The 14,211-nt window shown below is 30.2% G+C and overlaps 1 protein-coding gene across 1 annotated transcript; it reads left to right on the top strand.

Annotated features, from left to right (window-relative positions):
* The first annotated feature begins 9,657 nt into the window (after positions 1-9,657).
* On the top strand, positions 9,658-13,287 carry LOC118052560 (protein phosphatase 1 regulatory inhibitor subunit PPP1R7 homolog). Its single transcript, XM_035063558.2, has 7 exons — positions 9,658-10,063; positions 10,255-10,485; positions 10,691-10,837; positions 11,021-11,163; positions 11,247-11,361; positions 12,783-12,917; positions 13,039-13,287. Exons 1-6 carry the CDS (start codon positions 9,767-9,769, stop codon positions 12,861-12,863), a joined length of 1,014 nt encoding a protein of 337 aa, XP_034919449.1. The 5' UTR covers positions 9,658-9,766; the 3' UTR covers positions 12,864-12,917; positions 13,039-13,287.
* Positions 13,288-14,211: the final 924 nt, after the last annotated feature.

The raw sequence follows: 14,211 nt of genomic DNA, 5'->3' as shown, positions 1-14,211 counted from the left end.
TAAATATGTGGGGTTAGGTGAAGAAGAGAGACTCGATCTTGTGTGAAAGAGGTTTGAGTTTCACCTTTACTTGAAAAGACGAGAGACTGTTTGTTTGAGGATGATGTGGTGGTTGGTGGTTGGCCAACGAAGACGAGAGTGTTACTATTGGTTGGTGTTTAAGGATGATGAGGTGCTTGGTGAATGGCAACATGGTGAAAAATATGAGAAGAGAAGTTCTACTATTAGTTGTTGAAGAAAAATGGAAGCTTAGAAAGAAAGAGGTTATCAATTTTGAAGAAAAAGAATGATTATTTTTGCCTTTATCAGTTTTAAGAGAGGTTTTTTGTGTGTGTTTATTTTGTGTATAGTGAGGGGGGCTATGAATTGGTAAGGGGAATGAAATATAAGAGGTTGAAGGAGAGAGATAGTGTGTGAGGCGAGTACTAGCTTCGATGGAGTTGTAGTGCTTTTATTGGCATTGATTATTTGAAAGGTTGTTGTGAGCAACAATAAGGATATAAAGTGGTTGTGTTTTGGGATGATATTTTTATCTTAGGGTTTTTTTAGATATTATTTTAAAAAATTATGGCAATCTTATAAATATTTAATTGATTTTTGTTGATTTTTTTTTTAAGAAGATGTAAAGTGTTACTCAAGTATTAAATCATATAAGGCTAAATGTAATTTTTCAAACTAAAAAGGCAAAGTGTAATTAACATCAAACCTCAAGATGTTAAATGTAATTTCTCCAATTATAAAATTATATTTTAATGCAGAATCAATTACAATTCATTAGATTAAGTTCTCTAAACATACATTATTGGGAACTCTATTAATGATTATCAACATTGCAAAGTATAATATGACAAACCTTTTTCATTATAAATTTCTTGACTAAGCTTTGATACCATTTTGTGGGTTGGATATAATTTAGAAAATAAGTAGAAGAAAAAATTAGATGAAAACATAAAAAATAAACTTATAAAACATAGACTTATATTTATGAAAAATATTATAAGATGAATAGAGTGAGCATATAATAGATAATACTAGGTTGAATTTGCTTTGCCTTCACATTACAAGATGCACATAGTTATATTAAAATTTTGAAGTTGATCATATTAAGGATGTTACATCTAGAAGATGCTTTTATTGAAAGAATATTCTTGAAATGTCGATGGAAATGTGTTTTAGTGGATGATAATATTAGTGGTGATGTCTTAGAGATTCATTATAAGTAGATATGGAGTGGATGACGATGTCAATTGTGATGTTTTAAGATTGATGATGTTAGGAATGACATCACTGGTCTTTTTGATCCAAATTATAGGCCCATACATATATATATATATATATGGGCCTATAATTTGGATCCTCATTAGGAAATTCTTTTTCATCATAACTTGTTATTTGAAAAGGAGATTTTTTTTATATATTTTGAGTTTAAACTTAAATATGTCAGGTCGACTTGAATTCTGCTTTTAGAATTAAGGCATGTAAATTAGCCTAAGAAAAAGTTTATAGTATTCTTCTCTCTCCCCCCTCTACCATATAACCTCTATTTCTCTTTCCTTTCAATTGAGCCTTCAATTGATGTTTCTAATTTATTTTTATCAATCATGCAATTATGTTTATTCATATATGTTAATCAATCCCCTTCTACCAATTCATTATCAAAAGTGAACATAGTAATGACAAATATTGTTTATCATATAAATTGGAACACAAACCTATTTAAGTAGTTTCTACTTTGTTGGGGCTTTTAAAGGAAACCATTTGTTGCTATTGTTGTTTTTGTTCTGGAGGAAAAGATTAGATCTTATGCCTTATTTTAATATTTCCATGTTTGTATTGGTGTTATACTAAAATAGAGTACTAGATCTAATATTTTCCTCTATAATAGAAACAACAATAGTAACAAATGATTTCCTTTCAAAACCCCCAATAAAGTAGAAACTACTTTAGTTGTGATTTTGATTTATGTGGTTTTGGTTTAGTGATTTTGATATGAAAATTAATTTGTTGCTTCTATAAATCTTGTTAATATTTAAGTATAAGGATATTAGTGTGTCTTTGATATTCTTAATTTGATATTGAAGATGATGACATGAACAAGTTTATTATTATGTGGTTTTGAACTTTTGATACGATAATCAATTTGTTTTTTATTTTATCTTAGTTAAGATATATTCAGAAGTCAATATGATATTTATCATTTAGTAAAATCTTTTTTTATTTATTTGTAGATTATGAGAACTTCTATCCCAATGGAGAAAAGGAAGTTTTAAAAAGGGATGGGCAGAAATCTAAGTCCAAAGGTAAAAATTTTTGGATTATTTATTTTAAAAGACAAGAAATAAAATAATTTGTTTTTTTATTGATTCTCCTTTTCTTTTCTAGAATTTCAAAGAATTCTTTAAATGCAAACCATGATGAGCCAGATTTTAATAAAAAAAAACATTAATGGTAACTGCTTCTTTATCCCTTTTTTTTTTATGATGGTGACCAACAACAAGTAATAGTATTAATAATATTCTTTTACACCATTTTATCTTTTTTTTTCTTTTAATCTTATTAACCTTTTAGCTTGGCATGCTAAAAGCTTCTTGTTTTCATGTTATTAAAGCTTGTTAAGTTTTTTAATCAACCTAACTCTATTTGGTATAGTTTCAAATGTACCTCATAATTTTTTTTTAAACAGTTGGATTCATCTAATCTAACCAATATATCCAATCAACCAGATGATTAGTAGCCATATATTTCCAAGGAGTAGATTTTGTTAGTGGTGTCTAAATTCATTCCAAACTTTCGTTTTTCTTACCTTATCATAATATAGATGTTCGTTAATTGTGAATTTTTTGTCTTGGCTTAGAAAACCAACCAGCATAAATCCAATTCATGAAAATTAATAATATAAGCTCAACTCATGGATATTTGTGATATCCATAGAAAATTCAGCTCAACCTGATATATCCACCACACTTGGGTCCAAAAAAAATTGAATGGGCCAGGTTAAAATTTTATAAAATATCAAAATTTAGGTTGGTTATAACCATGGATACAAAACCAACCCGATTGTATCCATGAACACCTCTACCCAGTGTTATGATTAATAGAAAACCCTAACTGATTTGCATAATTCTAAGGTAAGGGATTGATTATGCTAAAAGGAAAATATCATCACCCTGAAACATCCCACCTGAGGTAAATTACGTTGTTACTCTTTTTTTCTATTCCTAATAATTTGTTATGCCTATCTACTAATAATGTATCTACATGGGTGATATCAGGTCTACTCTTATGAGTTAAACTCTATATAGATGGTTGGTTATAGTAGTGGCACATCTCTAACACATATTTAAAGGGCTTGTTACAGTTGTACGTCGTTGCACATATCATCGGTGTCTGATCGATGCATAGGAGGTCTTTGTGGTGGCAATATGGTCACCACAGGCTAGTGAGGGAGATCCAATGCCTTGAAGGTCCAGTGGTAAGGGTTCTATCACAATTGTCTGGTTTTCTCTCTCTAGCTGGTCACATAAAGGTGATTAGGGCCTTTTAAATATACTTTCTTCTCTTATATAAATTTAAATTCAACTTAATTATTATTTTTATTCATGTTTCTATTCTTATTTTATAATTCTTATTCGATTTTTTGTATACTTTAATCAAATTTTGAACAAAACAATCACATAATGTTTGGACTCGTTAGGTCAAACGAGTCATTTTAGGTTAATTTCAACACAATTTAATTTAAAACCTAGGTCATGCAAAAGGCCACCTGGTTGGGCGAGTCAAATGAATAAAAACAAGAAAAGTATGCTAGCAAATTATTTTGTTTCAATGCATTTTTTTTAAAATATTTTTATAAAAAAAATATGAATATGTAATTAAATAAGAAATTATAAATGGCATGATGGACGTGAGATTATTACAAAAACCTAAAATATATGGGAAAACCACTATATAAATATTGTGTTTTATTATGGATTGTAATAGTGAGATTATATTTTTGCCCTTTACTAAAAAAAACAATGAGTTAACCTTAGAGGGTAAAAAAAAGTCTTTTCACGAGGTCCATTTATCATTCTAGAATTGTTTGAGGGTATCTTAATCTTTTTTATAATGTTATGCATAATGAAATTACTTGGTTACCTATAAAAGAAATAAAAAACCTTTGGTCTAGAGGCTTTTTCAAACTTTCATTTTATCATGCATAATATGACTACTCTATTACCCTTACAACCAAAATATCTTAGACTTGGCTTCAGGGGCATGTCATTACTCAAATTTTTACCTTATTTTTCAAAAAAAATTCCAAAAATATAGAGAAACAACAAAAAATCCAAAGTATACATTTTAAATATATTTGTGTTATTTTTCAACATTTTTAGTGTTTTTTTAAAAAGAATTTAAAATTTTGTTTTCTACGCGTTTAGCTATTAACGTGTCCATTAAAAAATTATTGGTAATTTTTCTCATCGACTTGACATTGCTTTTCCAAAGAAAAAAACAAAATAAAAAAAAAAATAATGGTCTCCCAAGTTTCTTCGCCCCTCACTCTTCCCCACCCAAAACTAAACTAGACCAATGAAGCCACCAACCATCATCATGGTCTCCCATATGAGAATCCGCTAAAGAATTAGACCATTTGATACTCCAAAACATATAAAAAAAAGATCATATCCCACATCTCTATGTTTTCCTTCATTATCAATCTTCTTCAAGCCATCACATATCGACCCTTCACTATTTTCCTTCCATGCAACAACAACAACATCCCTCACCAATGACAACCTCTCTTTTTCTTTAGCCATTGTGCTTCTTTATTTCTTAAGAAAAAACCGATGGCTCTTGTTCCTTTCAAAACAATAGCCAACAGCACACCACAACACCAACTCCTCCTTGTGACAACAATAGGCAAAGAAACATAGCCTCTATCATGACAAAAAAAACCAGTAAAGAGAGAGAGCTGAAAGAGAGAAAAGGAAAAGAAGTCAAAGCTTGAGGTGTCCGATTTCCTTCCTAGGAAAACATGAAGGGGCATTGTTGGTCCATAAATAAAAAGGAGATAAAGGAGTTTCGAATTCACCAACTCACCCTCCTTTAGCAACGGTGGCACATGAATCCACATGCTAATAGTGGTGGCGGTGCGTGGTATACGTGCTACCAATGTTTTTATAGCCCTTCAGATTTGATTTTCATAGATCTCGGACAGACCAAAGGCCTTGAAAGGTTGATCCATAACTCAAATTATTATTTTTATAGATTTCTAAAATGTTGAGAAATTTGGGACAAGATTCTCATTATTATGTATAGTTTTTGGGTCTGTTTGAATTTTATTTAAATCAATGTGTGTATTTTATTTGAAATAATTTGATAATTTGTGTTGGATTATGAGTTTTATTTTTTGGGTTGTAATTGTTATTTGAACATTTAATATCGATTTATGGATTATGCCTAGTTTTATGTTGACTTGTTTGAATTAGTATGCGACTTGAATGAAGTTTATGAAACTAACAAGATTTGAGTTGATTTTTAGTATTATTGGATTATTAAGTTGGTGAATAAATAATTTGTTTTAAGTTGATATCTTGATTAAAATAGTTTGGTTAAAAACATGTTATTGTGTTTTGTCAAATATGACCTTAGTCTAATTTAATAAATTTTCAAAGTTTCTAAAGATTATTTTGCAATTAACTTTAAGTTTTTTCACATCATTTTTTACCCTTTTGTATTTAATATTTGAAATTGTGACCTGTATACGAGCTGCTTTTTCAAAATTAAATAAACTTGTTTCCTTCTACAAAAAATAATAATAATTTTCTTAAAATATAATAATAAATACATTTAAATATCTTAATTGTATATGAACAAGTCTCTCAAATAAAAATCATATTTTGCATAAAAAATATATAAACAAATAAAAATACATGGCATGATTTAGTATTTTTTTTAATACCAAAATTCAAGAAATAGTATTTTGTTTATATTTTTGCATGCGTTTTTTTTTTTTTAAATTTAATAACAACTTTATTAAATTCATAAGAACTTAATTGATATTTTAAAAAATTAATTTGTTTATTTCAATATTAAGAATTACTAACTTATATATAAGATGTATTCCTAGTATTAAAAGAAATAATTGCAAAAAAATATGTTTAGACTTCATAATGGCTAGGCTTAACTCAAAAAGTCATGGTCCACTTGACACGACCGAAAGATTGATGTCTTCTCCCAAGTGCAGGAGTGTCGAAGTAATAAATAACCCGGCAAGACCGGGGTTGAATCACAGAGAGGTTAATTGTATAAATTATAAATAACAAGACGGCAACAACAATAATAACAACAATAGTAGTAGTAGTAGTAGTAGTAGTAATAATAATAATAATAATAACAATCAGTATGTGGCGTTGTTATACCTGAGAATGATCTAAAAGATCGGGTCACAGGTTTCCAGCCTATATACTGAGTTTATGAAAAGATCAAAGATATATATTATATAATATAAACAGAATGTAAATAATAGTAGTAGTAGTAGTAGTAATAATAATAAAAGAAGAAGATGAAGAATTTAATGAGAACTTAGAGATGAAAGATTAATGTAAGGATTAAATAATGATAAAAATAAATGTCAAGGTTAGAGGATCCACCAATGGTATTTCAAATAAGTATAGTATAAACTCTTATTACTCAATTTGGAAACCACACATGAAGGAGGTTCTAATCGAATGATTTGTCATTAATAGCTCATTATAAATTATTAACATGATCATATTAATTATCTTATTTACATAACACCAAACTTTTAAATATTGTTAGGAATTCATGATGTTAACAACAAATCAAGTTCCTTTCATAGCCCAGGTGTAGGTAATACCATACGGTTGGGCTATGAGAGTGCCAAGCATTTGTTGTACCAAGTGTTATACAACACAAATCTAGATTAACCATTTAACAAGCAAGGTATTAAGAATTGGTAAGATAAAAAGATAAGACATGTTAATATTAAACATTAAGGTCCATGTTGAGTTTACACCATACTTGTTCTTACACCATTAGTGTAACCTTTTCACCTTGACATAATAAACTTAGCTAAACATAATGAAAAAGAAATTTGAGGTCATTTGGACATCTAGAACTCGAGATATGACCCAATTACCGAACAGTGTTCCAGTTTGGACTACACCAACATCTCTTTTCTAAGTTTGGCCGTCTCTTTGTCCTTTCAATTTCCATACTTGAACTCATCAATCAATCCTTTGATTTATGTGATAGGCCTGCATTTAAAATGAATATTTACCATATATTAAAGCATTTTATAGTATTAGACTTTTATTATAAAATATGTTTTAGTTAAGGAGTTATTAATACTTTAAGTGCAAAATAATGATATAAAATCTTGATAAATATGCACTTTTAAGTACTAATCACCACTCTACTGAGGTGGACCGAATTTTAACCATTAGACAAACTAACAGTTAGAAGAAATACAACAGTGTCTATCAAACAAATAGCCAATGTAGCTTACCTTAGGTAGGGTAGTCTAGTGGTGATATTGTTCTCTATATACAGAAATAGTCCTCTTATCCAGACTCTAAAGATTACTTAAGGTTTCTAGCGACCAAAATATTAAGTGATAACTCTAAACCTTTTTAACTAATAAAAAATAAGGATTCCTTGTTCTTTTCACCCATACTCAAGGATTTCGATCCGGGAGGACCATTGTTGCGACACTGCACATGTATGACAAGGCATATTCAACATTTAATATTTTTTGTATTGCAATAATCATGTGGTTTCAGGAGCGATTTGGTAATTTAATTAATAATAAAAAAGCTAATGGTGCATTCGTGGAGCGCACCAATAAGTGAGCTACACCATTATCTTTGGGCGATGCGTGTGGTGGCTTATAATAGATAAAAATTAGCTTGATGTTTTCTGATTTGAAATTGCAGGGCCTACCTTCTTAGGTGATGTGAGTGGTGGAATTCCTAACAAGTGGCTTTCTTCTTCCTTTTTCCTTATTTTCTCTTTCTTCATTGATTTTTATGCTTGTCCTTGCAATGTTTCATAATAGTCCTTCAATTTGTTTTTCTTAGAATTTGATTATTGTTCTTTTAATTGCTATTTTTTTTATTTGAATTCATTTATAGAATTGATTTTTTTTTCTGATTTTATTCTCTATTATTTTGTTATCTTAGATTTGATCCTCATTCTTTTGATTGTTATTTATTTTATTTAGGATAATTTTTAATTTTTTTTCACAACTTCATCATATTTACATATCATGTTTTATTCCTATTTTTTTATTGCTATTTTTAAACATTGAAAAGTTTTTTAAATTGTTTTTTTTATTTCATCATTAAATATTAAATTGAGATTCTTGATTGACTCTAGGTCTAGGATTTAACGATTTGCAAATATAAGAGATTAACTCAGACTTAAGAGATTTACTAGGGTTGATTTGTTTTTTTTTTCTTTTTTTAAACTCATGTTTTTCATCCTTTGGTATTTGATTTAATTGGATATTGGGCTTTGTAATTCCTTTTCTTTATATAGGATTTTTCACTAATTTTAAAAATAATAGGAGTTCTCTCGGGTCATTTTATTTTTTGTTCTTTGTTGGATTTAACTTTTTCATAAAGAATATTTTTTTGTGAATTAAGTTAAATTAAATTCTCATTATATATTTTTAAAAAGATATCATCTAGTATGTCATAGTCTCCATTTATTTTAATATTTTTTTTAAGGTTAGAAAAAAAAAAATCTGACCTGCAGCGTAGCTGCAGGCAAAAAATCATATGTTTTTTTTTTTAAGCTTATGTTTTTTTAGCTTTATTTTTTAACATTTGATTTATTTAGAGATTGAGCTCTATTTTGTTTTTTGGTTTCTATATGATTTTTCACTAATTTTTGAAAATAACTCGAGTTATCTCAGGTATTTTTATTTATCGTACATTGTTTGTTTTTTTACTCATATTATTAAATTAACTTAATTTAATTGATTCAGTTAAGTCAATGATTCAAGTCACATATGTTTCTTTCTTCTATAAAAACTTTGGCATCGCTTGGACATTCTTTTTTTCATGTTGGTAACAAATTGGTCCGACCATCGTCAATGTTTACTAGAGTTATTTTTTTAATTGATTTTTTTTTCATTTCAGACTTTTAATATTTGAATAATTAGAATTGAATTTTCTAATTTGTTTTGATTTAAATTCCACAAAAATAATCATTGGCTTATATCCTAGATTGTGGTTAAACATAGTTGGATGAGTTGATTTGTCGTCTTAATATTGTTTTAAAAAAATATGTTAAATGTGTCATCTTTTTAATATTTTAAAAGTTCTTTTTTTATTATACATTAAAAAACTTGACTCCCTAGCATTGTTATATATTTTTTAAGGTTATAAGAAAAGGATTCGAAACCACGACATTAAAAGTAGGTAAAAAGAACTAATATTTTTTATTATTTAATTTTTTGATTTAATTTTTGGTTTTTTTTGAATATTTTTTAGTATTTATTAACATATATAATTATTAATTAATTTTATTAAATACATGCGTTTAATTTTTAATGCAAATTTGAACTTTTTTTGGTAGTTTTTTTTTTTTTTTTTTTTTAATCAGTGCCCATATTTTTTTTTCAAGTTGAAATTAACTTTTTGAACCGGACGTTGGCACCAGAATCAGTGCAATGTAAAAGTGAAGAGGCCCACAAAGAAAAGAATTCCTCCGCGAAATTGAACTGAAAAAGTTGGTTTGAAGCATCTCTCTGTAAATGGACGGCGAGACGCAATCACCAAGGGACTCCAACCCCGAGGCAGACGATCAAACGGTCGAAATTGATCCATCAAGCACCGTCCTTGACCTAACCAGTTTTCAGCTTCATGATCTCAACTCAGTTGAGTTATCTCCGAGTCTCACAGAGTTAGACCTGACCGCGAATCGTTTGTCGAGCTTGGACCCTAGAATCGCGCATCTCTCGAACCTCAAAAAGCTTTCTCTCCGTCAAAACCTCATCGACGATGCTGCTATTGAGCCTTTCTCTCGCTGGGACTCAATTTCCGGTCTCCAGGTAACTCAATTTTAATTTATTTATTGGTGCTCTAATTATTACTCTATTCACTGTCATTACGAAATATAATGTCTTAATTCGTAAATTGTTAGTTTATTTTTACTACTTTTAATTAAAGATAACTGAATGATTTAATATTTTAATCATTAATGGAATGCCCGTGCTGTGTTGTTAATATTATGGGTTTGCAGGAGCTGGTGTTAAGGGATAATAAGCTGAAGAAAATACCGGATCCCGGCATATTCAAGAGTCTTTTGGTTTTTGATGTTTCTTTCAATGAAATTACTTCCTTGCATGGATTGTCTAAAGCCTCTAACACTCTCAAGGAACTTTATGTGTCTAAAAATGAAGTTACTAAGATAGAGGAGATTGATCACCTCTATCAGTTGCAAATTCTCGAACTTGGCTCCAACAGATTACGGGTTAGTACTCTTTAAATTCTGAAGAATCTTCTTTACCCAGAGTTAGGGATTGGTGGGGTTAAGATACACAAATACAGAAATCGCAAGCCTGTTGATGTGAAAAGAAAGCTTTTAGAGACTAAATGGGAAGATGGTGGATAATATATTCTTAGGAATTTCCGGAGCATGGTCTAAAACTTGAACTACTTACTTTGGTCGTTTACAGGTGATGGAGAATATGGGAAATTTTACAAGTTTACTGGAGCTGTGGATGGGAAGAAATCGTATCAAAGTAGTTAATCTATGTGGGTTGAAATGCATCAAGAAGCTTAGCTTGCAAAGCAACCGTTTAACTTCTATGAAAGGATTTGAGGTACTTAAAAGAAACTGCCCTTTTGTTAGCTAGTCAAACTCATATCATTCTGCTTTATCAAAAATAAAAAAAATAAAAAATAAGAATGAAAAAAATAAATATATCCATGGTTTTCTGCCACATTGAAATTGCTGTCTAAATGTGATCCCCGATATTATTATTTTTATTTTGTCTAAATTTTAGGAATGTGTTGCTTTAGAAGAACTGTACTTGAGCCACAATGGTATTGCCAAAATGGAAGGCTTGTCAACCTTGGCCAATCTTCATGTACTCGATGTATCATCTAACAAGCTAACTTCAGTGGACGACATTCAGAACCTCACCCAGTACGTTTAGTCTTTCAAACTCTTGGGATTATGATGTCTCTTTCCTGGTTGATTTCATTGCTTGACTCATGGCATGCTTACAGGTTAGAGGATCTGTGGCTCAATGACAACCAAATAGAATCACTTAAAGGTGTTGCTGAGGCTGTCGTCTCTTCAAGAGAGAAACTAACCACAATCTACCTTGAAAACAATCCATGTGTAAGATATTCTCTAACTTGGAGAACCAACATTTTCAGGACCCTAACTACCTGCATGCTAAGCTATAGCTTACTAGACAATGTTGTTGATGGTTCACTGCATGGAGATGTTTCAGTCCTGCTCTGTCTAGTTTTAATGGCGGTCATAGTTAAATAGGAAAGCATTAGATCATGACCTTTCTTTCTCTGAAAGGTATATCCTGAGTCATAGATCCACCCCATCATTCTGAGCTTTGTATCAGTGGTTCTCCTCCTGCGCTTTCACCTTTTCTTGGATCAGCTGGATTTCCCACCTGTCACCTCAATATCTTGTTAGATGTCTGACACTTTTATTTCCTATTTGATGTTTATTTACCAGATCCTAGACTCTTTTCCAATTTTTTTGAATAGTTGCTGCAAGAAAGGCATGTACTTGTGAAGATAGAGCAACTTAGAGACTAAAATTTCTAGTGACAGTGTGCATCTCTTGCCCTGGAAGGAAAGTTAATACCTATTTTTCCAATTTATTCTAGCATATCAATCGTATGGATTCTCATTATGCTGGTTGATCACTAGTAATAGATATTTTTTAAAGCCTTTTAGGTGAGTTCTCAATGTCAGCTGTATGCTCTCGAGTTTTATTGTTCCACTATTTTCAACGTATATTAGGAGTGAAAATGTTGATACTTCTTTAGCAGTTATACACTTTTATTTTCTTATCCTTAAAGAGCAATTAGAATATGCCAACATTATTTGTCACCATTCTGTGATCCTATTCAAGTTTTATGCACAAGTAGTGCTTTCCTTAAATATATATTAATTTAGCTTGTTCATTAGATTGAATATCATTCTTCTATTGAACCCATTCCTTAGAAAGATCTTTTAAGACCAATGTGCCATGATGATGCCTCTTTAGCCAACTGTATACATGAATTTATGTGTTAGAAGCTCTGAGTGATAAAAAAAGCACTGAAATTGAATCCTCCTTGCAGCTCTTTTTCCAGATAGGACCATGAATAATCAGCATATACTGCATTTCATAAGAGAGCAACTCTTTTTCTGTACTTGCACATAATTGATACTGTCTCTTGATGTCTGTTGAACTTCTGAGGCAAGTGCATGACAACTGATTTTGTTGTTTTTTCCTTATTTGTCTGTACTCATATCTCATACAAGAAACCGTTGAAAAGTTTGCATGCAAAATGACAATACTTATGCGTATCCTGTGTGATGGTAAATATCATAATAGTCTTAGCTTCGATGTGCCAAAAAAATTGCTTGGATCACCTTTTTTTGGGGATCAGTGCTGCTTGCTTCCTTGAAAAAGAGGGAAAACTACTGTTCCTTTTTGGTTTCCCTTGGATATTCCTCTTTTTTTCCCCTTGCTGTAACCTTTGTTATTGTGTAGCGATTTCACTTATAGTCATGCTTCTTCTATTACAGGCAAAATCTACAAACTACACTGCCTTTTTGAGAGAGTTTTTTCCAAATATTGAGCAAATTGACTCCAATGTGTTTGCCTAGTCTTGAATTTTTCTTGCCTGGACACTGCTATCTATGAGCTCAAATCCTATTTGGGTAATACATCTTAATCACATAGCATTTCAACTTTTGGCTGCACTTGTTGAGCATTGCTTTTAATATGTTCTCATGGAAATCTGGATTGCTGGTGGAATTATGCTACAAATTTTTATTTCAGGGGAGATAACTGCTTCTGCAAGGACACTGTGGATCCAAGTTTAGGCATTTATCTGGTATCACATTATCTCAATGCCAGAAATTTTCGAAGGATTTGTATTTGTTGTTTGTTTGATTTTGCAGGAAAGCTTATTTACCTTTTTTTTTTCCTCTGAATACTTTCATATTTCTTTATGTAAGTTTATTTTAGCTCTCTTCTCTAATATCACATTTTAAGTGTGAAATCTCAAGACTGTTGTTTCCCGTTCAATCTTCTGTTATATTTAGGCACCGTACAAGTTTTTGCTATTTTTGGGAGTTTCTTCCAAGATAACGCATCTCATTACATGACATGAATTGTGGAAGTTTCTTCATTTTGGGAATTGTTGTCCCTGACACACGCTGTTATGGAATTAAAAGCCTGGCGTAAGCATGTGCATTGCCTTCAAATTGTTTGGTAGGAATTTTAGGTAATCGATGTGATTTATCTACACTCCTTTTCTTCTTATTTAGTATTAACAAACACTAAACATGTTAGCTAAATCACTTTAGCTACACCCACAAAACACTATCTAACTATTTATTAGAATAGTATTGTGTTTTTTTTTTTTTTTTTTAGTTTTCACCTCTCAATTTTTTGTTTTGAATTTCATCTTTAGGTTGTTTTAGGAATTGTGTTCAATAATTTTTTTTTTATGTTGAGTTATATGTCAATCTCATGATTTATTTATTTTATTCTTATTTTTTCTCTGGATTTCAACTTTCAATATTAGATATATTAAAAGTGGGGCTTCATACTTGATTTGCTTTAAGTGAATTTATCCCGATTTCATTACCCAAATCACAAGTTTAACAAGTTAATCTAGGTTGATTTAGGTCGGTTTTTTTGGGTTGCTTTTTCTTATTGATTTTTTTTCTCGATTTTATCTTTCAACATTGAGTTGGTTAGGAATTGAGTTATAATTTTTTTAAATTTGTTTTTTATAAGGTGATAATGATCTTTTGATCTGAGTTGCGAGTTTGGTAGGGTGACGATGTTTATTTTTTTGGTGCTTTTTTTAATTGAATATTTTCTTAATTGGGCCTTGTAAGTTTTTTTATTTACTTTTTTTATGGCTATCTTGATTTCATGATTCAGGTTGCGGGTTTGATATGTTGATCTAGTTGACTCATTTTATTTTTTTAGGTTCTTTAG

This window comes from Populus alba, chromosome 6 (assembly GCF_005239225.2).
Source record: "Populus alba chromosome 6, ASM523922v2, whole genome shotgun sequence".
Classification (NCBI taxonomy): Eukaryota; Viridiplantae; Streptophyta; class Magnoliopsida; order Malpighiales; family Salicaceae; genus Populus; species Populus alba.
This window is presented reverse-complemented; position numbering and strand designations above follow the sequence as displayed.

Bases quoted from the DNA above. Each gene is read 5' to 3' on its own strand.
- LOC118052560 (XM_035063558.2), top strand. From the start codon at position 9,767: ATGGACGGCGAGACGCAATCACCAAGGGACTCCAACCCCGAGGCAGAC. The intron at 10,486-10,690 runs GTTAGTACTCTT...GGTCGTTTACAG, and splicing joins TTGGCTCCAACAGATTACGG to GTGATGGAGAATATGGGAAA. The intron at 11,164-11,246 runs GTACGTTTAGTC...GCATGCTTACAG, and splicing joins GACATTCAGAACCTCACCCA to GTTAGAGGATCTGTGGCTCA.